Raw genomic sequence first — 25,461 nt, 5'->3', positions numbered from 1 at the left:
CATATTTAAATCAAAGACCGGGCTTTGGATTGACACAAAAATTGGAAGAACAAATTAAAGGGCAACATGTCTTGCAGTGTGTTATAGATGTTATTCAAACATTAGCTGAACGTGGTCTGCCTTTCCGGGGATCAAATGACACATTTGGATAATTGCAGAATGGAAATTTCTTGGGATTGTTGGAGCTTGTGGCTCAGTTTGATCCATTTTTAAAAGGCCATATCTCAAAATATGGGAATGCTGGCAAAGGTAACCCATCATACTTATCCAAGACAATATGTGATCAATTTATTGGTCTGATGAGTTACAAAGTTTGTTCAGCTATTGTGGATGAAATAAGTACTGCTGGGTACTTCAGTTTATCTGTCGACTCTACACATGATCTTTCACATATTGATCAATTGAGTATTGTACTAAGATACGTGTCTCCCACAGAGGGAAAACCAGTTGAACGATTTATAACATTCCTCAATTTGAAAAGCCACACTGGTGAAGAAATGGCAAATCAAGTACTGCATTATCTGTGCCAAGTTTGCAAAATAGATTTCTCAAAGTGCAGAGGTCAACCTTATGACAATGCTGCCAACATGTCAGGGCGTCATCAAGGAATGCAGAAGAAGCTTTTAGAACAGAACAAATATGCCATATTCATACCATGTGCTGCACACTCTCTCCATCTTGTTGGCCGCAGTCCTATTGATTAGTTGTCCAGCGGCAGTAAGTTTTTTCTCAACAGTCCAGTTACTTTATACATTTTTCTCTGCCTCAGCACACCGATGGGCAGTTCTTAAAACATATTTGGGCAATGATCATGTGTTGAAATCTCTTTCTAATTCTCGCTGGGAGGCACATGCAGTGGTAACAAGTGCAATTCTGGAGTCCTACTCAAAGATTGTGGATGCATTAGAAAGTATAGCTGAAGACCAATCACAAAAGGGAAAAACTGTACAAGAGGCAGAAAACATTGCAAACAAGATGCAAGAACTAGAATTTGTATTCATGTTGACCATGGGGAATGAAATTTTACAGCACTTTTACCACACAAGTCAAGCTCTCCAAGAAAAAGAATTGGATTTGAAAACATGTGCAGACCTCTGTCAATCATTAGCAGACCACTTATACACTTTGAGGAATGATTTCGAAAGATTTGAAGATATATCAAAAGATATCTTGCCTGATACTAACTACAAAGAAGCCCAGTCCCACAAGCGAATCAGGAAAAAACAAGCAAATGATAGCTGGGCAACAGAAACAGCATCGAATCCTAGAGACAAATTTCACGTATCTACTTACTACGCTATAACTGATATACTTGAAGCTCATATGAAGAGGAGAGGTGACGTGTACAAAGAAGTATCAAGTAGATTTTCTTTTCTAAACGATATGGACTTATCGGATGAACAATATTCACAAGGTTCTCAGAAGCTAGTTGACTCATACCCTGTTGACTTGAACACGAATCTCTGTGGAGAAGTATGGCAGTTCCACTGTTATATGCAAGCAAAGTTTAATGGAACAGGAAAAATGAAATTCAGTCCCATTGATCTTCATGGCACAATATTGAAAGAGGGAATACAATGTGTATTTCCAAATGTAGAGATCGCACTACATATTTTTCTAACATTGATGATTACTAACTGCTCTGCAGAACGCTCTTTTTCTCAAAGAATAAAAAACCCTCAGAGAATAACAATGTGTCAGGACAGACTTGATTCACTTTCCCTATTGCGTATGGAAGTGGACATGCTTCGTCAAGTCAGCTTCGATGAACTTATCCAGAATTTTGCAATCAGAAAATCTAGAAAGAAGCTATTTTAATTTCAGCATACATGTAAGTTTTATGTCATTTCAAAAAATAAAATTTTATTTTACGTTATAGCATTGTTTTTATTTTGAATTACATATGGGGGGGCACCATAATCTTTTTAGTGCTTAGGGCCTCGAAAGGTCTTAATCCGGCCCTGAGCAGAGGTATGTGGCACTGGTGGAAAAGAGTAAAAGGATGCTTTACGACCCCCTGCTCCCTTCTAGCAGTGAGCAGGATGGGCCATTGTCTGGCTATATGTATGCGGACTTGTATTTGAAGCTGATAAATGTCTCATTAATGTGTACGTATGTAGGGCTAGATTCTGCCACCCTTATGTTTATTAGTACAGTGCTTTGCAACAAGTTGCATTGATTTAAATGATACTATTTGTGTCAGTAACTAATTAAGAGGTTCACAATCTGGCCCGTGTTTATTTGTCTTCTTTAGAAAGGTTGTATATTGAGATTACAGCTGAAATGATGGTATTTATTTTGTGTCAGAGTTAAGACTGTTCTGTTGTGATAAAAATGCATTTCTTAATACTTGATAAAACTAACGTACTTATGTTTATTATGTAGGCAACCTAAGATTAATTATATCTTTAACTTTTAATTTCCTTGCTTTTAAGAGCTTGGGTTTTGTAAATGATGTGATAGGTATCTATACTACTGTTGCTTAGCAACTTTAACTGTTTTTTTTTTAAAAACAATTTAAAGAAAATACTTAGGGATTCCAAAAATAGCTTACACATCTTTCTTTTGTCCATATAAATTAAAATAGTTTTAAAATTTTAAATAAATGACAGACAGGCATCAGATTATTAAAATTACCATGGAGTGAGCTGTACTGCCCTACCTAATAGTGACTACTACTTCTCCATAATATACATAGAAAAACCAATGAAGAGTATGGGAGAAGAATTATCTTAAAACTTTACTACCTTATCTTCTACATCTTTAAAAAAACAAAAAACAAAAATTCAATTCCATTAAGGGCTCCAACCCCCAAAACAGAAGTCAGTGCTTACCCAACCACAAATTGTTCCTGCAACACTTGCAATTTCTGCTCCATTTCCCCCTCCAGATTGTTCTTTTAAACTGTCAAAAGAAAACAATGAAATAAAATAATTTAGACTCTTATGTGTATACTTATACAGCCATTCACTACATGTGGAGTGTTTCAACTTCTTTTAAATTTTGTAACTTTTCAATTGCAAATACCCCACACACCCTGAATTGTGGAGTAGCTCTGTGGAATAGCTCACAGTGAGTATGACTGTAATAGCAGGAGAGTGGGGTGGGAGGAGGTATTGTTTCATGGTCTCTGTGTGTATATATAATGTCTTCTGCAGTTTCCACAGTATGCATCCGATGAAGTGAGCTGTAGCTCACGAAAGCTCATGCTCAAATAAATTGGTTAGTAGCTAAAGTGCCACAAGTACTCCTTTTCTTTTTGGAGTGAGTGTGAAATTTAGGCTTGGCACAGTCCTAGCTCTGCAGCAATGAGTTGGAGAAGTCCTGACACTTGGGTTCAGAGTAGGGCTGTCAAGCAATTAAAAAAATTAATTGTGATTAATTGCACAATTAATCACGCTGTTAAACAATAATAGAATACCATTTATTTACATATTTTGGATGTTTTCCACATTTTCAAATATATTGATTTCAATTTCAACACAGAATACAAAGTGTACATTGCTCACTTTATATTTTTTATAAATATTTGAACTGTAAAAATAAATAGTATTTTTCAATTCACTTAATACAAGTACTGTAGTGCAATCTCTTTATCATGAAAGTTGAACTTACAAATGTAGAATTATGCACAAAAAATAACTGCATTCAAAAATAAAACAATGTCAAACTTCAGAGCCTACAAGTCCACTCAGTCCTACTTCTTCTTCAGCCAATTGCTCAGACAAACAAGTTTGCTTATATGTGCAGGAGACAATGCTGCCCGCTTCTTGTTTACAATGTCACCTGAAAGTGAGAACAGGGGTTTGCATGGCACTATTGTAGCCGGCATTGCAAGATATTTATGTGCCAGATGCGCTAAAGATTCATATGTTCCTTCATGCTTCAAACACCATTCCAGAGGACATGCATCCATGTTGATGATGGGTTCTGCTCAATAACAATCCAAAGCAGTGCAGACTGACACATGTTCATTTTCATTATCTGAGTCAGATGCCACCAGCAGAAAGCTGATTTTCTTTTTTGGTGGTTTGGGTTCTGTAGTTTCTGCATTGAGTGTTGATCTTTTAAGACTTCTGAAAGTATGCTCCACAGCTCATCCCTCTCAGACTTTGGAAGGCACTTCAGATTCTTAAATCTTGGGTCGAGTGCTAGACCTATCTTTAGAAATCTCACATTGGTACCTTCTTTACATTTTGTCAAATCTGCCGTGAAAGAGTTCTTAAAACGAACAACATGCTGGATCATCATCTGAGACTGTTATAACATGACATATATGGCAGAATGCAGGTAAAACACAGAGCAGGATACATACAATTCTCCCCCAGGGAATTCAGTCACAAATTTAATTAAAACTTTATTTTTGTTACAAACATCATCAGCATGGAAGCATGTCCTCTGGAATGGTGGCCAAAGCATGACGGGGCCTATGAATGTTTAGCATATCTGGCATGTAAATACCTTGCAATGTTGGCTACAAAAGTGCCATGGGAACGCCTGTTCTCACTTTCAGGTGACATTGTAAATAAGAAGCGGATAACATTGTCTCCCATAAATGTAAACAAACTTGTTTGTCTTAGCGATTGGCTGAACAAGAAGTAGGACTGTGTGGACTTGTAGGCTCTAAAGTTTTATATTGTTTTGTTTTTGAGTACAGTTATGTAACAAAAAAAATGTACATTTGTAAATTGCATTTTCATGATAAAGAGATTGCATTACAGTACTTGTATGAGGTGAATTGAAAAATACTATCTTTTATCATTTTTACAGTGCAAATATTTAATAAATTTAAATTGGTATTCTATTGTTTAACAGTACGATTAAAACTGTGATTAATCATGATTATTTGAATTAATCGTGTGAGTTAACTGCAATTAATCGACAGCCCTAGTTCAGAGCATCCCTGGATTCACAGGACACTCTGATTCACACAGGCTCTGGCTCTATGATGGAGAGCCGGAAAGGTCATGAACGTTACACTAATGTTGAAAAGAAACTCCGGACTCTTGGTGGTAGTACTTGGAGTGGGTGCAAAACCTGAATTCAGAGAAGCCCTGAATTCATGGTGGTGGCAGCAGCATGACAATAGGGTTTTGGACAGCCTCATCTTTGTGGAGTGAAGGACAAGACACAGGAAAAGTAACACTGGGGTGTGGAGTTGACCCAGCACTTTGGTAAAGGTGGATCAAAGGAGGAGTGAAAACAGGGTGTAGAGCAGCTCCAGTTGGAGTGAACCTGTCACTGGGGTGCAGAGCAGCCAAGCTCCTTGGCTCTGCAGAGGCACATCAGACTATACACTATATGTAGAGCACCACTGACTCTGAGGGACCAGGTACCAGTCAGAGCAAGGCTGACACAAGGCATGTGAGCAGGAACATGGCTCTGTGGTGGCAGGGACCGGTCAGAGTGAGGCTGACACTGGCATGGGGGTGGGAGGGCAGCCCCAGCTCTGCAGGTGCAGGGACCAATCAGGGTGTGGCTGGCACTGGTACAGGAGGAGGGCAGCCCCGGCTCAGTGGGGGCAGGGACCAGTCGGGGTGAGGCTGGCACTGGTACAGGGAGGCAGGGACCTGTCGGGGTGTCACTGACACTGGCGGCGGGGGGCAGAAACCAATTGGGGTGAGGCTGGCAGTGGCACGAGGGGCAGGGACCTGTCAGGGTGTCGCTGGCACGGGCACGAGGGCAGGGACCTGGTTCTCTGGGAGCAGGGAGCAGTCGGGGGGAGGCCGGCACGGGCACGGGGGGGGGCAGGGGGCAGGGAGCAGTCGGGGGGAGGCCGGCGCGGGGGCAGGGAGCAGTCTGGGGGAGGCCGGCGCGGGGGCGGGGGGCAGGGAGCAGTCGGGGGGAGGCCGGCACAGGGCAGGGAGCAGTCGGGGGGAGGCCGGCGCGGGGGCGGGGGCAGGGAGCAGTCGGGGGGAGGCCGGCGTGGGCACGGGGCGGGGGCAGGGAGCAGTCGGGGGGAGGCCGGCGCGGGCACGGGGCAGGGGGCAGGGAGCAGTCGGGGGGAGGCCGGCGCGGGCACGGGGCGGGGGGCAGGGAGCAGTCGGGGGGAGGCCGGCGCGGGGGCGGGGGCAGGGAGCAGTCGGGGGGAGGCCGGCGCGGGCACGGGGCGGGGGCACGGAGCAGTCGGGGGGAGGCCGGCGCGGGGGCGGGGGCAGGGAGCAGTCGGGGGGAGGCCGGCGCGGGCACGGGGAGGGGGGCAGGGAGCAGTCGGGGGCAGGCCGGCGCGGGCACGGGGCGGGGGGCAGGGAGCAGTCGGGGGGAGGCCGGCGCGGGGGCGGGGGGCAGGGAGCAGTCGGGGGGAGGCCGGCGCGGGGGCGGGGGGCAGGGAGCAGTCGGGGGGAGGCCGGCGCGGACACGGGGCGGGGGCAGGGAGCAGTCGGGGGAGGCCGGCGCGGGGGCGGGGGCAGGGAGCAGTCGGGGGGAGGCCGGCGCGGGCACGGGGCGGGGGGCAGGGAGCAGTCGGGGGGAGGCCGGCACGGGGCGGGGGCAGGGAGCAGTCGGGGGGAGGCCGGCACGGGGCGGGGGCAGGGAGCAGTCGGGGGGAGGCCGGCACGGGGCACGGGGCAGGGGGCAGGGAGCAGTCGGGGGGAGGCCGGCGCGGGCACGGGGCGGGGGCAGGGAGCAGTCGGGGGGAGGCCGGCGCGGGCACGGGGCGGGGGCAGGGAGCAGTCGGGGGGAGGCCGGCGCGGGCACGGGGCGGGGGGCAGGGAGCAGTCGGGGGGAGGCCGGCGCGGGCACCGGGCAGGGGCAGGGAGCAGTCGGGGGGAGGCCGGCGCGGGGGCGGGGGCAGGGAGCAGTCGGGGGGAGGCCGGCGCGGGCACGGGGCGGGGGCAGGGAGCAGTCGGGGGGAGGCCGGCATGGGCACGGGGCGGGGGCAGGGAGCAGTCGGGGGGAGGCCGGCGCGGGCACGGGGCAGGGAGCAGTCGGGGGGAGGCCGGCGCGGGCACGGGGCAGGGAGCAGTCGGGGGGAGGCCGGCGCGGGGCAGGGGGCAGGGAGCAGTCGGGGGGAGGCCGGCGCGGGCACGGGGCGGGGGCAGGGAGCAGTCGGGGGGAGGCCGGCACGGGGCAGGGGGCAGGGAGCAGTCGGGGGGAGGCCGGCGCGGGCACGGGGCGGGGGCAGGGAGCAGTCGGGGGGAGGCCGGCGCGGGCACAGGGCGGGGGCAGGGAGCAGTCGGGGGGAGGCCGGCGCGGGCACGGGGCGGGGGGCAGGGAGGGGGCGGGGGGAGGCCGGCGCGGGGGCGGGGGCAGGGAGCAGTCGGGGGGAGGCCGGCGCGGGCACGGGGCGGGGGCAGGGAGCAGTCGGGGGGAGGCCGGCGCGGGGGCGGGGGCAGGGAGCAGTCGGGGGGAGGCCGGCGCGGGCACGGGGCGGGGGCAGGGAGCAGTCGGGGGGAGGCCGGCACGGGGCAGGGAGCAGTCGGGGGGAGGCCGGCGCGGGCACGGGGCGGGGGCAGGGAGCAGTCGGGGGGAGGCCGGCACGGGGCAGGGAGCAGTCGGGGGGAGGCCGGCGCGGGCACGGGGCGGGGGCAGGGAGCAGTCGGGGGGAGGCCGGCACGGGGCAGGGGGCAGGGAGCAGTCGGGGGGAGGCCGGCGCGGGCACGGGGCGGGGGCAGGGAGCAGTCGGGGGGAGGCCGGCACGGGGCAGGGGGCAGGGAGCTGTCGGGGGGAGGCCGGCGCGGGCACGGGGAGGGGGGCAGGGAGCAGTCGGGGGGAGGCCGGCGCGGGCACGGGGGCAGGGAGCAGTCGGGGGGAGGCCGGCGCGGGCACAGGGCGGGGGCAGGGAGCAGTCGGGGGGAGGCCGGCGCGGGCACGGGGCGGGGGGCAGGGAGCAGTCGGGGGGAGGCCGGCGCGGGGCAGGGGGCAGGGAGCAGTCGAGGGGAGGCCGGCACGGGGCAGGGGGCAGGGAGCAGTCGGGGGGAGGCCGGCGCGGGCACGGGGCGGGGGCAGGGAGCAGTCGGGGGGAGGCCGGCGCGGGCACGGGGCGGGGGGCAGGGAGCAGTCGGGGGGAGGCCGGCGCGGGGGCGGGGGCAGGGAGCAGTCGGGGGGAGGCCGGCGCGGGCACAGGGCGGGGGCAGGGAGCAGTCGCGGGGAGGCCGGCGCGGGCACGGGGAGGGGGCAGGGAGCAGTCGGGGGGAGGCCGGCGCGGGCACGGGGCGGGGGGCAGGGAGCAGTCGGGGGGAGGCCGGCGCGGGGGCGGGGGCAGGGAGCAGTCGGGGGGAGGCCGGCGCGGGCACAGGGCGGGGGCAGGGAGCAGTCGGGGGGAGGCCGGCGCGGGCACGGGGAGGGGGCAGGGAGCAGTCGGGGGGAGGCCGGCGCGGGCACGGGGCGGGGGCAGGGAGCAGTCGGGGGGGAGGCCGGCGCGGGGCACGGGGCAGGGAGCAGTCGGGGGGAGGCCGGCGCGGGCACGGGGCGGGGGCAGGGAGCAGTCGGGGGGAGGCCGGCGCGGGCAGGGGGCAGGGAGCAGTCGGGGGGAGGCCGGCGCGGGCACGGGGCGGGGGCAGGGAGCAGTCGGGGGGAGGCCGGCACGGGGCAGGGGGCAGGGAGCAGTCGGGGGGAGGCCGGCGCGGGGGCGGGGGCAGGGAGCAGTCGGGGGGAGGCCGGCGCGGGCACGGGGAGGGGGGCAGGGAGCAGTCGGGGGCAGGCCGGCGCGGGCACGGGGCGGGGGGCAGGGAGCAGTCGGGGGGAGGCCGGCGCGGGGGCGGGGGGCAGGGAGCAGTCGGGGGGAGGCCGGCGCGGGGGCGGGGGGCAGGGAGCAGTCGGGGGGAGGCCGGCGCGGACACGGGGCGGGGGCAGGGAGCAGTCGGGGGAGGCCGGCGCGGGGGCGGGGGCAGGGAGCAGTCGGGGGGAGGCCGGCGCGGGCACGGGGCGGGGGGCAGGGAGCAGTCGGGGGGAGGCCGGCACGGGGCGGGGGCAGGGAGCAGTCGGGGGGAGGCCGGCACGGGGCGGGGGCAGGGAGCAGTCGGGGGGAGGCCGGCACGGGGCACGGGGCAGGGGGCAGGGAGCAGTCGGGGGGAGGCCGGCGCGGGCACGGGGCGGGGGCAGGGAGCAGTCGGGGGGAGGCCGGCGCGGGCACGGGGCGGGGGCAGGGAGCAGTCGGGGGGAGGCCGGCGCGGGCACGGGGCGGGGGGCAGGGAGCAGTCGGGGGGAGGCCGGCGCGGGCACCGGGCAGGGGCAGGGAGCAGTCGGGGGGAGGCCGGCGCGGGGGCGGGGGCAGGGAGCAGTCGGGGGGAGGCCGGCGCGGGCACGGGGCGGGGGCAGGGAGCAGTCGGGGGGAGGCCGGCATGGGCACGGGGCGGGGGCAGGGAGCAGTCGGGGGGAGGCCGGCGCGGGCACGGGGCAGGGAGCAGTCGGGGGGAGGCCGGCGCGGGCACGGGGCAGGGAGCAGTCGGGGGGAGGCCGGGCACGGGGCGGGGGCAGGGAGCAGTCGGGGGGAGGCCGGCACGGGGCAGGGGGCAGGGAGCAGTCGGGGGGAGGCCGGCGCGGGCACGGGGCGGGGGCAGGGAGCAGTCGGGGGGAGGCCGGCGCGGGCACAGGGCGGGGGCAGGGAGCAGTCGGGGGGAGGCCGGCGCGGGCACGGGGCGGGGGGCAGGGAGGGGGCGGGGGGAGGCCGGCGCGGGGGCGGGGGCAGGGAGCAGTCGGGGGGAGGCCGGCGCGGGCACGGGGCGGGGGCAGGGAGCAGTCGGGGGGAGGCCGGCGCGGGGGCGGGGGCAGGGAGCAGTCGGGGGGGAGGCCGGCGCGGGCACGGGGCGGGGGCAGGGAGCAGTCGGGGGGAGGCCGGCACGGGGCAGGGAGCAGTCGGGGGGAGGCCGGCGCGGGCACGGGGCGGGGGCAGGGAGCAGTCGGGGGGAGGCCGGCACGGGGCAGGGAGCAGTCGGGGGGAGGCCGGCGCGGGCACGGGGCGGGGGCAGGGAGCAGTCGGGGGGAGGCCGGCACGGGGCAGGGGGCAGGGAGCAGTCGGGGGGAGGCCGGCGCGGGCACGGGGCGGGGGCAGGGAGCAGTCGGGGGGAGGCCGGCACGGGGCAGGGGGCAGGGAGCTGTCGGGGGGAGGCCGGCGCGGGCACGGGGAGGGGGGCAGGGAGCAGTCGGGGGGAGGCCGGCGCGGGCACGGGGGCAGGGAGCAGTCGGGGGGAGGCCGGCGCGGGCACAGGGCGGGGGCAGGGAGCAGTCGGGGGGAGGCCGGCGCGGGCACGGGGCGGGGGGCAGGGAGCAGTCGGGGGGAGGCCGGCGCGGGGCAGGGGGCAGGGAGCAGTCGAGGGGAGGCCGGCACGGGGCAGGGGGCAGGGAGCAGTCGGGGGGAGGCCGGCGCGGGCACGGGGCGGGGGCAGGGAGCAGTCGGGGGGAGGCCGGCGCGGGCACGGGGCGGGGGGCAGGGAGCAGTCGGGGGGAGGCCGGCGCGGGGGCGGGGGCAGGGAGCAGTCGGGGGGAGGCCGGCGCGGGCACAGGGCGGGGGCAGGGAGCAGTCGCGGGGAGGCCGGCGCGGGCACGGGGAGGGGGCAGGGAGCAGTCGGGGGGAGGCCGGCGCGGGCACGGGGCGGGGGGCAGGGAGCAGTCGGGGGGAGGCCGGCGCGGGGGCGGGGGCAGGGAGCAGTCGGGGGGAGGCCGGCGCGGGCACAGGGCGGGGGCAGGGAGCAGTCGGGGGGAGGCCGGCGCGGGCACGGGGAGGGGGCAGGGAGCAGTCGGGGGGAGGCCGGCGCGGGCACGGGGCGGGGGCAGGGAGCAGTCGGGGGGAGGCCGGCGCGGGCACGGGGCAGGGAGCAGTCGGGGGGAGGCCGGCGCGGGCACAGGGCGGGGGCAGGGAGCAGTCGGGGGGAGGCCGGCGCGGGCAGGGGGCAGGGAGCAGTCGGGGGGAGGCCGGCGCGGGCACGGGGCGGGGGCAGGGAGCAGTCGGGGGGAGGCCGGCACGGGGCAGGGGGCAGGGAGCAGTCGGGGGGAGGCCGGCGCGGGCACGGGGCGGGGGCAGGGAGCAGTCGGGGGGAGGCCGGCACGGGGCAGGGGGCAGGGAGCAGTCGGGGGGAGGCCGGCGTGGGCACGGGGCGGGGGCAGGGAGCAGTCGGGGGGAGGCCGGCACGGGGCAGGGGGCAGGGAGCAGTCGGGGGGAGGCCGGCGCGGGCACGGGGAGGGGGCAGGGAGCAGTCGGGGGGAGGCCGGCGCGGGCACGGGGCGGGGGCAGGGAGCAGTCGGGGGGAGGCCGGCGCGGGCACGGGGCGGGGGCAGGGAGCAGTCGGGGGGAGGCCGGCGCGGGCACAGGGCGGGGCCAGGGAGCAGTCGGGGGGAGGCCGGCGCGGGCACGGGGCGGGGGGCAGGGAGCAGTCGGGGGGAGGCCGGCGCGGGGCAGGGGGCAGGGAGCAGTCGGGGGGAGGCCGGCACGGGGCAGGGGGCAGGGAGCAGTCGGGGGGAGGCCGGCGCGGGCACGGGGCGGGGGCAGGGAGCAGTCGGGGGGAGGCCGGCGCGGGCACGGGGCGGGGGGCAGGGAGCAGTCGGGGGGAGGCCGGCGCGGGGGCGGGGGCAGGGAGCAGTCGGGGGGAGGCCGGCGCGGGCACAGGGCGGGGGCAGGGAGCAGTCGGGGGGAGGCCGGCGCGGGCACGGGGAGGGGGCAGGGAGCAGTCGGGGGGAGGCCGGCGCGGGCACGGGGCGGGGGCAGGGAGCAGTGGGGGGGAGGCCGGCGCGGGCACGGGGCAGGGGGCAAGGAGCAGTCGGGGGGAGGCCGGCGCGGGCACGGGGCAGGGGGCAGGGAGCAGTGGGGGGGAGGCCGGCGCGGGGGCGGGGGCAGGGAGCAGTCATGGGGAGGCCGGGGCGGGGGCAGGGAGCAGTCGGGGGGAGGCCGGCGCGGGCACGGGGCGGGGGCAGGGAGCAGTCGGGGGGAGGCCGGCGCGGGGCGGGGGCAGGGAGCAGTCGTGGGGAGGCCGGCGCGGGCACGGGGCGGGGGCAGGGAGCAGTCGGGGGGAGGCCGGCGCGGGGGCGGGGGCAGGGAGCAGTGGGGGGGAGGCCGGCGCGGGCACGGGGCAGGGGGCAGGGAGCAGTGGGGGGGAGGCCGGCGCGGGGGCGGGGGCAGGGAGCAGTCGGGGGGAGGCCGGCGCGGGGGCGGGGGCAGGGAGCAGTCGGGGGGAGGCCGGCGCGGGCACGGGGCGGGGGGCAGGGAGCAGTCGGGGGGAGGCCGGGGCGGGGGCAGGGAGCAGTCGGGGGGAGGCCGGCGCGGGCACAGGGCGGGGGCAGGGAGCAGTCGGGGGGAGGCCGGCGCGGGCACGGGGAGGGGGCAGGGAGCAGTCGGGGGGAGGCCGGCGCGGGCACGGGGCGGGGGCAGGGAGCAGTCGTGGGGAGGCCGGCGCGGGGCGGGGGCAGGGAGCAGTCGGGGGGAGGCCGGCGCGGGCACGGGGCAGGGGGCAGGGAGCAGTCGCGGGGAGGCCGGCGCGGGCACGGGGCAGGGGGCAGGGAGCAGTCGCGGGGAGGCCGGCGCGGGGCGGGGGCAGGGAGCAGTCGTGGGGAGGCCGGCGCGGGGCGGGGGCAGGGAGCAGTGGGGGGGAGGCCGGCGCGGGGCGGGGGCAGGGAGCAGTGGGGGGGAGGCCGGCGCGGGGCGGGGGCAGGGAGCAGTCGTGGGGAGGCCGGCGCGGGCACGGGGAGGGGGCAGGGAGCAGTCGGGGGGGAGGCCGGCGCGGGGCGGGGGCAGGGAGCAGTGGGGGGGAGGCCGGCGCGGGGCGGGGGCAGGGAGCAGTCGTGGGGAGGCCGGCGCGGGCACGGGGCGGGGGCAGGGAGCAGTCGGGGGGAGGCCGGCGCGGGCACGGGGCAGGGAGCAGTGGGGGGGAGGCCGGCGCGGGGCGGGGGCAGGGAGCAGTGGGGGGGAGGCCGGCGCGGGGCGGGGGCAGGGAGCAGGGAGCAGTCGGGGGGAGGCCGGCGCGGGCACGGGGCGGGGGCAGGGAGCAGTCGGGGGGAGGCCGGCGCGGGCACGGGGCGGGGGCAGGGAGCAGTCGGGGGGAGGCCGGCGCGGGGCGGGGGCAGGGAGCAGTCGTGGGGAGGCCGGCGCGGGCACGGGGCGGGGGCAGGGGAGCAGTCGGGGGGAGGCCGGCGCGGGGGCGGGGGCAGGGAGCAGTGGGGGGGAGGCCGGCGCGGGCACGGGGCAGGGGGCAGGGAGCAGTGGGGGGGAGGCCGGCGCGGGGGCGGGGGGCAGGGAGCAGTCGGGGGGAGGCCGGCGCGGGGGCGGGGGCAGGGAGCAGTCGGGGGGAGGCCGGCGCGGGCACGGGGCGGGGGCAGGGAGCAGTCGTGGGGAGGCCGGCGCGGGCACGGGGCGGGGGCAGGGAGCAGTCGGGGGGAGGCCGGCGCGGGGCGGGGGCAGGGAGCAGTGGGGGGGAGGCCGGCGCGGGGCGGGGGCGGGGGCAGGGAGCAGTCGGGGGGAGGCCGGCGCGGGCACGGGGCAGGGGGCAGGGAGCAGTCGGGGGGAGGCCGGCGCGGGGGCGGGGGCAGGGAGCAGTCGGGGGGAGGCCGGCGCGGGCGCGGGGAGGGGGCAGGGAGCAGTCGGGGGGAGGCCGGCGCGGGGGCGGGGGCAGGGAGCAGTGGGGGGGAGGCCGGCGCGGGCACGGGGCAGGGGGCAGGGAGCAGTGGGGGGGAGGCCGGCGCGGGGGCGGGGGCAGGGAGCAGTCTGGGGGAGGCCGGCGCGGGCACGGGGCGGGGGCAGGGAGCAGTCGTGGGGAGGCCGGCGCGGGCACGGGGCAGGGGGCAGGGAGCAGTGGGGGGGAGGCCGGCGCGGGGGCGGGGGCAGGGAGCAGTCGGGGGGAGGCCGGCGCGGGGGCGGGGGCAGGGAGCAGTCGGGGGGAGGCCGGCGCGGGCACGGGGCGGGGGCAGGGAGCAGTCGGGGGGAGGCCGGCGCGGGGCGGGGGCAGGGAGCAGTGGGGGGGAGGCCGGCGCGGGGCGGGGGCGGGGGCAGGGAGCAGTCGGGGGGAGGCCGGCGCGGGCACGGGGCAGGGGGCAGGGAGCAGTCGGGGGGAGGCCGGCGCGGGGGCGGGGGCAGGGAGCAGTCGGGGGGAGGCCGGCGCGGGCGCGGGGAGGGGGCAGGGAGCAGTCGGGGGGAGGCCGGCGCGGGGGCGGGGGCAGGGAGCAGTGGGGGGGAGGCCGGCGCGGGCACGGGGCAGGGGGCAGGGAGCAGTGGGGGGGAGGCCGGCGCGGGGGCGGGGGCAGGGAGCAGTCGGGGGGAGGCCGGCGCGGGGGCGGGGGCAGGCAGCAGTGGGGGGGAGGCCGGCGCGGGCACGGGGCAGGGGGCAGGGAGCAGTGGGGGGGAGGCCGGCGCGGGGGCGGGGGCAGGGAGCAGTCGGGGGGAGGCCGGCGCGGGCACGGGGCGGGGGCAGGGAGCAGTCGTGGGGAGGCCGGCGCGGGCACGGGGCAGGGGGCAGGGAGCAGTGGGGGGGAGGCCGGCGCGGGGGCGGGGGCAGGGAGCAGTCGGGGGGAGGCCGGCGCGGGGGCGGGGGCAGGGAGCAGTCGTGGGGAGGCCGGCGCGGGCACGGGGCGGGGGCAGGGAGCAGTCGGGGGGAGGCCGGCGCGGGGCGGGGGCAGGGAGCAGTGGGGGGGAGGCCGGCGCGGGGCGGGGGCGGGGGCAGGGAGCAGTCGGGGGGAGGCCGGCGCGGGCACGGGGCAGGGGGCAGGGAGCAGTCGGGGGGAGGCCGGCGCGGGGGCGGGGGCAGGGAGCAGTCGGGGGGAGGCCGGCGCGGGCGCGGGGAGGGGGCAGGGAGCAGTCAGGGGGAGGCCGGCGCGGGGGCGGGGGCAGGGAGCAGTGGGGGGGAGGCCGGCGCGGGCACGGGGCAGGGGGCAGGGAGCAGTGGGGGGGAGGCCGGCGCGGGGGCGGGGGCAGGGAGCAGTCGGGGGGAGGCCGGCGCGGGCACGGGGCGGGGGCAGGGAGCAGTCGGGGGGAGGCCGGCGCGGGCACGGGGCAGGGGGCAGGGAGCAGTGGGGGGGAGGCCGGCGCGGGGGCGGGGGCAGGGAGCAGTGGGGGGGAGGCCGGCACGGGGCAGGGGGCAGGGAGCAGTGGGGGGGAGGCCGGCGCCGGGGCGGGGGCAGGGAGCAGTGGGGGGGAGGCCGGCGCGGGGGCGGGGGCAGGGAGCAGTGGGGGGGAGGCCGGCGCGGGGGCGGGGGCAGGGAGCAGTCGGGGGGAGGCCGGCGCGGGCGCGGGGAGGGGGCAGAGCCCTGGCTCTGGGGAACACCCCTTGGGGGACGCTCACGCCGGTTGGAGCTGGCGGTGGCGCCGCCTCCAGACCCCAGGGCTGCGGCGGCCGCTCAGCTTCCGACGCCTCGCGGCAGGATCCCTCCGCTCTCGCAGCTCCCCAGGGCGGACGCAGGCAGCTCCCGGCCTGGCTGCCGCTCTGCTCCTGCGGGCGGGCGCGACCCCCGATCCCCAGCACCCGAGAGTCCGACCCGGCTGCCGCCTTCCCGCACCTCGCGGCGGTTGCTGGACGGGCCCGGCGGCTTCCCACGTTACCAGGGCAACGCGAAAGGCCACCGGGCGGAGGCGCGGTGTGGGGGGCGCGGGCTGAGGGGCGGGGCGGGGCTGAGGAAAGGAGCTGGGGCGGGGCCGGGCAGAGGATCAGGCTCAGGGTCTGCGACCAGGGGAGTTGTCGGGGACGGGGTGGGGATGTGACAGGGTTGGGGAGGGGACAGCGAATGGGACAGAGTGGGAGGGGAGGGGGGAGGCACTGACAGCGTTAGGGAGGGGGCAGAGGGGAGGGGAGGGGGCAGGCACTGATAGGGTTGGGGGGGCAGGGGAGGGGGCAGGCACTGACAGCGCTGGGGAGGGGGCAGAGTGGGAGGGGACGGGGCAGGCACTGACAGGGTTGGGGAGGGGAGGGGGCAAAGTGGGAGGGGACGGGGGCTGGCAGGTAAGGGCTCTGGCTGAGGGGGTGCTGGCTCTTGGGTGGGGATGGAGATGAGGGGTTCAGGAGGGTGCTGCAGGTTGAGGCAGGGGGTTGGGTGCAGGGGGGGTTAGGGCTCCATCTGGGGGTGTGGGCTCTGGGTTGGGGCTGGGGAGGAGGGGCTTAGGAGGGGACTTCAGGCTGGGGATGGAGCAGAGGAGCTCAGGGTGTGGGAGGGGGTTCTGGGCTGGAGCAGGGGGTTGGGGTGCAGGGGGAATGAAGGCTCCATCTGTGGTTGTGGGCTCTGGGTTGGGGCAGGGTGTTGGAGTGCAGGGGCGATGAGGGCTCCATCTGGGGTTGCGGGCTCTGGAGTGGGGCCGGGGATGAGGAGTTTGGAGTGCAGTAAGGGGCTCCAGGTTTGTGGAGGCTCAGGGCTAGGGCAGAGGGTTAGGGCTCAGGGTTGGGGTGCAGCGGGGGTGGGGGCTAAGCAGTTAGCGGCGCAGCAGGGGGGCTAAAGCAGGTTTTCTGCCTGTCTTGGCACTGCGGACCGCGCTGCATCCGGGTAGCGGCCAGCAGGTCTGCCTCCTAGGCGGAGGCGTGGCAGGAGGCTCTGCGCGCTGCTCTCCCCCACAGGCGTCACCCTCGCAGCTCCCATTGGCTGTGGTTCCTGGCCAATGGGAGTGTGTAGCCAGTGCTCGGGGCAGGTGCAGTGTGTGGAGCCCTGTGGCCCCGCTGCCTAGGAGCTGGACCTGCTGGCCACTTCCGGGGCACAGCACGGAGCCAGGGCTGGTAGGGACTAGCCTGCCTTAGCTCCGCAGAACTGCCGATCAGATTTTTAACGGCCTGCTCAGTGGTGCTGACCGGAGCCGCCAGGGTCCCTTTTCTACCGGGTGTTCCGGTAAAAAGCTGGACACCTGGTTACCTTACCTATCACACTCTACCCTGTCTCCGAACCCCTGATCTCACTGCCCAAGGCCTTCCATGCCCTGCCCCTCATACTCAGTACTATTCCTTCACCACCCCAACCCTGTCATTGCCTGCCCTTGCCTTATACTCTGCCCCCTCCCTTTCTGCACCCAAGCCTGTCATTGACTGCCCCAAATCCTTATACTTAGGCTCTCCCTTCCCCATCCCAACCCTGTCATTGCCGGCCCTGTCCCCTCACACTCTGCTCCTCCCCTGCCCATCCCAACCCTGTCATTGCCTGCCCCGTCCCCTCAAGCTCACACTTTCCTTCCTAACCATGTTCTTTACAAAAAAATCAAATTTTAAAGACTAGCTAATAATAAAATGAAATGCAAAATTTCCAAAAAGTTTGCTCCCTCCCATTCTTTAGCTCAGTGATCACTAACAAGTACCTCGTGGGACAGCTAATTTTCTTTTGCAGCTTCCATGAAGGTCACTAAAAATTATGTTTCCACTTTGAAAATTTGAGTTCACTTAATTTTTCTATTTTTAAAATTTTTTTTCATTAGTATTCTTTTTTTTTATAATGTCTTCTAAATGCTTCATGCTACCTTCTTAGTTGAACCCCCTTTGGCATATTTACTTAATGCAACAAAATTAGTTTGAACTGACCAAGGCAAGCTGTTTATTTTTATCACATACCTGAAGTGTTTGAAATATAATGGTCATGGCTCAAACTATGGATTTTTATATTCTTCTGGTTTAGGACACCTTTAAAAACACATTCAGAAGGATTTAAATTCATGTCCTGGGAATAACTTCACAAATTGAAATGCCAGCAAACTTTAATGATTTAATTATGTGTCTCTTGGTTTTGTTATTTATTATGGAGCAGTTGAAGCTAACTTTTCAAGCCCAATTTTCAACCTACATACATGAATTTTTTCCAGAGTAACTAATCATTCTGAAATTTCACTACCACATTTCCTACTCCGATAGAGTTTTTCAGGGAATTTTGGGGGGAAAAACTGAAAAATAGTATTAAAATTATAAGCTGAGGTTTTCAAAGCTGCCTAGGGAACTCAGAAGCACAATTCCCATTGAAATCAGCTGGAGTTGTGATTCTAAATCTCCTACATGCCTTTGAAAAGGCTCAGCTCCGTTGTCTAAAATGTCCTTGTTATTGACTTTTTCAGAAATGTTTTTGTTTATTTTTGCTCATCTCTCCAAAATAGGTGGGCTAAAATCACAAAATTTGTTTTGTTTTGTTGGCCTTACTTAGAAGAGATGCCTTATAGTGTTTGGAGTGACTGGGGTGGGGGGAGGAATATATTACAAAGATATACAGTAATAAAGAACTTGTGAGGAATACACATACCTCATTTTAAATTAGCCAGGGAACAAGTTAACTAGAGTTATTGGAGCCTATATATAAATAAAAGGCAGTGGAAAGCTAGAGTCAGGCCCTGTGGTGGGTGAGGGGAAGAGGAATGTCTTTCCCCCAGAACAAGACAGGGACAAGACAAAGAGCTGGGTCTGCCATATTAGCAATGTGGGTTTTATTCCCTGCTCTGGCAGAAGTTCTCTTCTCTATAAAATGGGGGGAATGATAGTTGTCTGCATCACAGGGAGAGAAGCGTGAAGCCTTTCTCAATAATAACGGTTGGGAAGTTCACAGAAATATTAACAGCTGTCAGTGGAAGAGGTGAGACTTGAATTTAAATTATATTCATAAAGACAGGTTTCAGAGTAACAGCCGTGTTAGTCTGTATTCGCAAAAAGAAAAGGAGTACTTGTGGCACCTTAGGGACTAACCAATTTATTGGTTAGTCCCTAAGGTGCCACAAGAACTCCTTTTCTTATATTCATAAAAATATTCACTCTGCCAACATGTTATACTATGAGAATATAGAACTGCTATATGACTTAATATTTCCTGGGAATATATTCATTTTGAGTATTTGAGTATTCCAATCACGTCATAATTCCTTGACATCACCAGGACCTCCAGTTCTCCCTGCTTGTTTCCAAGGCTTTGTGCATTTGTATATAATCACTTGAGATAACCTGTTGATCGCCCCTCATTCCCAGTATGAGGCAGGAGCCCTCCCCTCACAGACATTCCTGCTTGTGCTTCCTCCTGGTATCCCGCTTTCCCACTTACCTCAGGGCTTTGGTCTCCTTCCCCCGGTGAACCTAGTTTAAAGCCCTCCTCACTAGGTTAGCCAGCCTGCTGGCAAAGATGCTCTTCCCTGTCTTCGTAAGATGGAGCCCGTCTCTGCCCAGCACTCCTCCTTCATGGAACACCATCCCATGGTCAAAGAATCCAAAGCCTTCTCTCTGACACCACCTGCGTAGCTATTCGTTGACTTCCACGATTCGACGGTCCCTACCCAGGCCTTTTCCTTCCACGGGGAGGATGGACGAGAACACCACTTGGGCCTCAAACTCCTTTATCCTTCTTCCCAGAGCCACGTAGTCCCCAGTGATCTGCTCAAGGTCATTCTTGGCAGTATCATTGGTGCCCACGTGGAGAAGCAGGAAGGGGTAGCAATCCTTGAGGGCTTGATGAGTCTCGGCAGTCTCTCTGTCACATCGCGAATCTTAGCCCCTGGCAAGCAGCAGACTTCTCGGTTTTCCCGGTCAGGGCGGCAGATAGATGACTCAGTCCCCCGGAGGAGAAAGTCCCCGACCACCACCACCCGCCTTCTCCTCTTGGGAGTGGTGGTCGTGGAACCCCCAACCTCAGGACATCGCATCTCATGCCTTCCAACCAGGCATAATCCTTCCAGGTATCTATCAATGATTAATAAGAGGGAAAAGAGGCAGAAAAATATGACTGTGTCAGATCTCATATGGTGCCATATTGTGCTACAAATCACCTCGCCATACAAGAACACACTAAAAATTCAGCTTAGCCTGTATTAGATTAGAAACTATTCCTGTTAATACAGGCAAGTACTAGAAAAAGCTATTTTGTCTTCTCTGCAACATAAATTTGAATGTAAGCATTCAAAGTGAATATGGAATACATAGAATGTCAACTGTATATTTTATTTTAATCTTAAATTTAATTAATTTTATGCAATCTCCACCCTTTCAGTTTTTAATGGCATAGGTTTTTATACATTGGAGAAGTTGTTTTTGATAGGGGAGCTTAGAGTCTTGGCAGCTGGAACCTTGGAAGATATGTGAGGCTTTTGGAACCTTGGAAGATATGTGAGGCAGTTTGGGATTGTGATATAAACATACTAGATGGATATTTCTGCTAAAATGATGTGTAGTTGTCAAGGTTCCTCCCCCACTCTGAACTCTAGGGTACAGATGTGGGGACCTGCATGAAAAACCTCCTAAGCTTATCTTTACCAGCTTAGGTCAAAACTTCCCCAAGGTACAAAATATTCCACCCGTCGTCCTTGGATTGGCCGCTACCACCACCAAACTAATATTGGTTACTGGGGAAGAGCTGTTTGGAAGCGTCTTTCCCCCAAAATACTTCCCAAAACCTTGCACCCCACTTCCTGGACAAGGTTTGGTAAAAAGCCTCACCAATTTGCCTAGGTGACTACAGACCCAGACCCTTGGATCTTAAGAACAATGAACAATCCTCCCAACACTTGCACCCCCCCTTTCCTGGGAAATGTTGGATAAAAAGCCTCACCAATTTGCATAGGTGACCACAGACCCAAACCCTTGGATCTGAGAACAATGAAAAAGCATTCAGTTTCTTACAAGAAGACTTTTAATAAAAATAGAAGTAAATAGAAATAAAGAAATCCCCCCTGTAAAATCAGGATGGTAGATATCTTACAGGGTAATTAGATTCAAAACATAGAGAACCCCTCTAGGCAAAACCTTAAGTTACAAAAAAGATAGAAATAGTTATTCTATTCAGCACAATTCTTTTCTCAGCCATTTAAAGAAATCATAATCTAACACATACCTAGCTAGATTATTTACTAAAAGTTCTAAGACTCCATTCCTGGTCTATCCCCGGCAGAAACCAGCATATAGACAGACACACAGACCCTTTGTTTTTCTCCCTCCTCCCAACTTTTGAAAGTATCTTGTCTCCTCATTGGTCATTTTGGTCAGGTGCCAGCGAGGTTACCTTTAGCTTCTTAACCCTTTACAGGTGAGAGGAGCTTTCCCCTGGCCAGGAGGGATTTCAAAGGGGTTTACCCTTCCCTTTATATTTATGACAGTAGTGAAATAACTAACAATGTTAGGATTTTGATTGTCACCCTTGGGTTTCAGCATTAACAATCCATTGAGATGAATAGGGGACATTCACACCTCTGAGAGCTATTGTTTCAGGCTATCTGCATATTAGGAAGAGAACACTATATTGGTTATATTCAGTTCAAACTTTGTTCCTACCCTTGTATAGATTATGTCCCCTTCCTTATTTTTATACCCTTTTAGCTTTGTTTCTCCCCTTAAATGTCCTTATCTGAACATTTTTACCCCACTACAGAATCAATGGCAATTACACTACAATTGCATCCTCTTTTTATATAGTGTAGTCCCTTGGTTATCCACTTACAAGCTCAGAATCAAACTCATTCTATGCAAATAGAATCATAGAAATGGAAGGGACCTCGAGAGATCATCTAGGCCAGTCCCCTGCACTCAAGGCAGGACTAAGTATTATCTAGACCTGATATTGTTCCCCTGTTTGTATAGAATCAGCATAGCATCTTCACAAAATGAATTGTATAGGGAAGAGATCAGGAACTTCTGTTCTCCTGTCTCATAACACAAGGGGATGTTTAGTGAATTTAAAAGATGACAAAATTCAGAACTGACACAAAAAACGGAAAATTTTTCACACAACAAATAATTGGACTAGGAACTATGTGGGTCTTAGCTTATCCTACATCTGTTTACTGCAGGGTTTTTACACCTTCCTCTGAAGCACCTGATACTGGCTACTGGCAAAGACAGGATACTGGACTAGATGGACCTCATGCCTGATCTGGTAGGGCAATTCTTATGTTCCTATCCACATCTATGGTTTATTTCTAAACTTTAACACTGTAGATACAGACTTGAATTTTCGAAAGTTACTAGTGCTTTTGGGAGCTTTTATTTTTGGGTGGCTAACTTCAGACACTTTAAAGATGCCTGATTATTAAAGGGGCTGAACATCTGTGATAATACTTGATTTTTTTGAGCAAGAGGCTACATTTGAATATTGTTTGGTTTAGGAACCAGTCAGGCTGCTCATCTTTAAGGAGTAAAGTAACAAGAAAACCCCAGTGCCTAGATGGAGTGCTAGCCAGAGGCTGACAAAATAGTAGAGCAACCTACTGCCAGGGTTTCTAATGGATTCTAGCCAGAGAAAAGAAAAGGAGAACTTGTGGCACCTTAGAGACTAATAAATTTATCTGAGCATAAGCTTTCGTGGGCTACAGCTCACTTCATCGGATGCAACTTGCACCCTTTGGCATCCTTGTTCCAATACCAATAAAATTTGTTAATCTTTTAGATTGTACATAGATATTATAATCTGAATTTACGGTTATAGTATAAGGAAAGTAACTGAAATCTCCTGGATGGTACTACTTGTTAGGAATAAGTGGGGAAAATGAATAACTTTGGGCCATTACAGTTCATACTATTACCTCTTGCATTTATATGATCTGGTAATGGTGTCTGTGTTCTCCAGCAGGTCTTTCTGAGTCCATGCCCTGGTAGACTGCCCTTCATGAGGAGGGACCGAATGAAGATTCATAAGTTCATAAATTTTGAGGCCAGAAGGGACCATTACATCAAGAGTCTGACCTCCCATATATCACAGGCCATTACTTTTCACCCACTGAGCCCAATAATTTGTGTTTGACTGAAGCGTAAGTTGGGTTTGGCTAAAGCATATGTTCCTGAAAGCCATCTAGTCTTGATTCGAAGACTCTAAGATATGGAGAATCTACCACTTCTCTTAATAGTTAGTTCCAATGGTTAATCACCATCACTGTTAAATAATTGTGCCTAATTTCTAATTTGAATTTGTCAGCCCACTGGTGGTTCTTGTGCCTTTCTTCACTAGAGTAAAGAGCCCTTCAGTCACCAGTATTTTCTTTCCTTGAAAAGAAAAGTGTTGAAAGTACTTAAACACTGTAATCAGTTTACCTCTCAATCTTTTTGACAAACTAAACTGATTTAGCTCCAAATGTCTCTCACTGTAAGGCATTTTTTCTGGCCCTGAATCATTTTTGTGTCTCTTTTCTGCACACTATTCAGGTTTTCTAGATTCTTTTCAAAATATGGACACCAGAATTGTTTGCAGTATTCTGGTATTGGTCTCACCAATGTTGTTTACAGAAGTAAAATCAACTGCCTACTCCTGTTTGCTACTCCCCTGTTTATAAGGATCTCATTAGCCATTTTTGCCACAGCATTGCACTGGGAGTTCATATTGAGTTGTATGTCCACTGTGACCCCTAAATCCTTGTCACAGTCACTGCTTTCCAGGATACAGTCCTCCATCCTCTAGGTATGACCTGCATTTTTTGATCCTAGATGTATAACTTTGCATTTGACTGTATTGAAATACATTTTGTTTGAATGGGCCGAATGGGCGCTTACCAAATGATCCAGACTGTCTATATGACTTCTCTGTCGCCATCATTATTTTATCACTCCGTTAATCTTTGTGTCATCGAACATTTTATTCATGAAAATGTTAAATAGCCTCAGGCTTATACCAATCCTTGCAAAACCCCATTTGATGATTCCCCATTGACCACTACTTTTTGAGTTCTGTCAGTTAGCCAGTTCTTAATCAATTTAATGTGTGCTTTGATATTATATGGTGCTAAATTTTCAAATCAGAAAGGCATGCAGTACTATGTCAAATGCCTTACAAAGATCTGTTACATCTTCATAGTTAGTTTTATCAATCAAACTTTTAATCATTGATATCAAAGAATGAAATCAGATTTGTTTGACAAGACCTATTCCATAAACCCATGTTGACTGGCACTAATTATATTCCTATCCTTCAGTTCTTTATAGATTGAATCCCAAATCAGCTTTTCCATTATTTTGCCCAGGATTGATGTCAGGTTAACAGTATATTTCAATGATCATTCAGGCCCCAATCCTCAATAGGTATTTACACTCCTAATTTCCCATGAGTTAGGAGTATAAATGCCTTTGAGGATCTGGGCCTCAGTGCTTAAGATGCTTGCAAGAAATCTGCTTTATTTTGTGTCTGTCTGTGAATAACAAGAGCTTCATAGTGCCCTGCCCAAACTCTGTTTAGGAAGACTAATGCTTAAAGGCATAGTTCCCCAATACCATATCTTCCCTTCCAAACCCAAATGTAACTCTTAAAACAACCAAACATTAATATAACAATTACAAATGCTTATACTAATAACTAAACTTGCCACCAATGTTCAACTAGTCTTTGAGGTTGCCAGCGCTATCACCTGGATCTTCAGGGCTCCCCTGCAACATCAGCACTACTGCTGTCAGGAAGTGGCAAGTCCACTTGGTCTGATTGCCCAGGCCCTGAAGCTCTGTTGTCTCAACCTGCTGTGGCTGTTCCCCCAAATACTGTTGTCATGATCTGTATCTAAAAAGGTGTCATGTAAGGTATCGTATGGCAATCAGTAACACACTGATCATTATTATTGTGTGATGTATGTACTAGGTGCTGTATAGAGAATTATAGATGTGTGCTAGAAATATGTTCTTAAAAGGTGATTTGCAAGCAATGCAAAAGCCCAGCCTGTCCGAGACAAAGGAATGTTGGTTCGTCTGTTTTCCTGTGGCTGCCATATAAATTGAGCCAGGTAATACTTCAGAAGACAATGAAAAGTATGTGCATAGGAAAGGTAAACAAAGCCATAAGGCTAAATGTGGTGAGAGGGGAGGCCATTTAACGAGCATAGTGGGGGATGGAGCCTGCAACCCCAGAAAGCCTTCCCAGCTTTTGAAACAGATACAACAGAGTTTTGGAAATATAAGCAGAATGAGAAAGCTGTTTTGGCATCCATCAGCAGGCAGACAAAGGGGTATCAGTGGGGCCGGATTTAGGGGCAGGCACCCAGGCAACAGTCAAGGGTGCCGGGCTTGGGGGGGGCGCCAGGCTCAGGGTGCTGTTTTTGTTGTTAGCAACAAAAGGGAAAATAGAATTTTTGAAGTAAAATGTCTCAGGTATTCTGTATGTGGATTCATTTTTCACTAGCCTCCTTGAATGTTCTGGACCTCTGTAGAATCTCGTGGAACTTTCCAAACTTTCTGAGAACTACATTTTCCTTGAACCTCCTAGCATGTTGTCAGCCATGCCCTCATGAGTATATAAGAGATGTCTCCAGTCAGTGAGATCTAAGAATGAAGTGAAGTGAGAGCCCAACTGCAATATTGTGAACCTTGTTTTATTGTGTAACTGTGAAAGTGTATTTGTGCTTTAAGAATTGAAGAGTGTAAGTAGTGACTAATAAAGGACATATTTAAGGTCACCAGAATATTTTTGAACCCCAATCTACGCAACAATATAAGAAATACTGTTACTTCTTTTCCATGTTTGCACATAATGTTTGATGATTTTCTAAGACTGCAGAACATAGACTTTTGCTCTCCTTTTGCTGTCTGTTTTCCCACATAGAAAATAAAAGATGCCTGTGGTGGGTTTCCCCACCTCTTCGGGGTGCCGCCTGGAACTGGGGTACCACTGAGCCGGCCTGACTTATCAGCCTGGGCTCCCTTTACACTGTAT

The 25,461-nt window shown here is 58.7% G+C and overlaps 1 protein-coding gene and 1 long non-coding RNA gene across 7 annotated transcripts in view; one reads left to right on the top strand and one right to left on the bottom strand.

Annotated features, from left to right (window-relative positions):
* The window catches only part of DEUP1 (deuterosome assembly protein 1), a 94,521-nt gene extending 79,028 nt beyond the window's left edge, over window positions 1–15,493 (bottom strand). For 2 of the 5 annotated variants that reach the window (XM_073336994.2, XM_073337035.2), the window contains exons 1-2: window positions 15,201–15,492; window positions 2,835–2,904 (exon numbers count right to left, since the gene is read on the bottom strand). In XM_073336994.2, the coding sequence (XP_073193095.1) occupies window positions 2,835–2,878 (44 nt within the window). In that variant the 5' untranslated portion in view covers window positions 2,879–2,904; window positions 15,201–15,492. Of the gene's footprint in view, window positions 1–2,834; window positions 2,905–15,200 lie in introns of all 5 variants that reach the window. The other 3 variants (XM_073337015.2, XM_073337004.2, XM_073337025.2) reach the window with 2 other exon arrangements.
* A 2,323-nt stretch (window positions 15,494–17,816) lies between these two features.
* LOC140900686 (uncharacterized) lies at window positions 17,817–25,202 on the top strand. Of its 2 annotated transcripts, none has more exons than XR_012155705.2 (3): window positions 17,817–18,438; window positions 21,629–21,714; window positions 22,405–25,202. It is a non-coding gene; the product is annotated as an uncharacterized LOC140900686 (long non-coding RNA). The 2 variants fall into 2 exon arrangements; XR_012155707.2 differs by lacking the exon at window positions 17,817–18,438 and adding an exon at window positions 18,617–19,525.
* The last annotated feature ends 259 nt before the right edge of the window (window positions 25,203–25,461 follow it).

The sequence above is a fragment of the Lepidochelys kempii genome, chromosome 1, assembly GCF_965140285.1.
Source record: "Lepidochelys kempii isolate rLepKem1 chromosome 1, rLepKem1.hap1, whole genome shotgun sequence".
Taxonomy (NCBI): domain Eukaryota; kingdom Metazoa; phylum Chordata; order Testudines; family Cheloniidae; genus Lepidochelys; species Lepidochelys kempii.
This window is presented reverse-complemented; position numbering and strand designations above follow the sequence as displayed.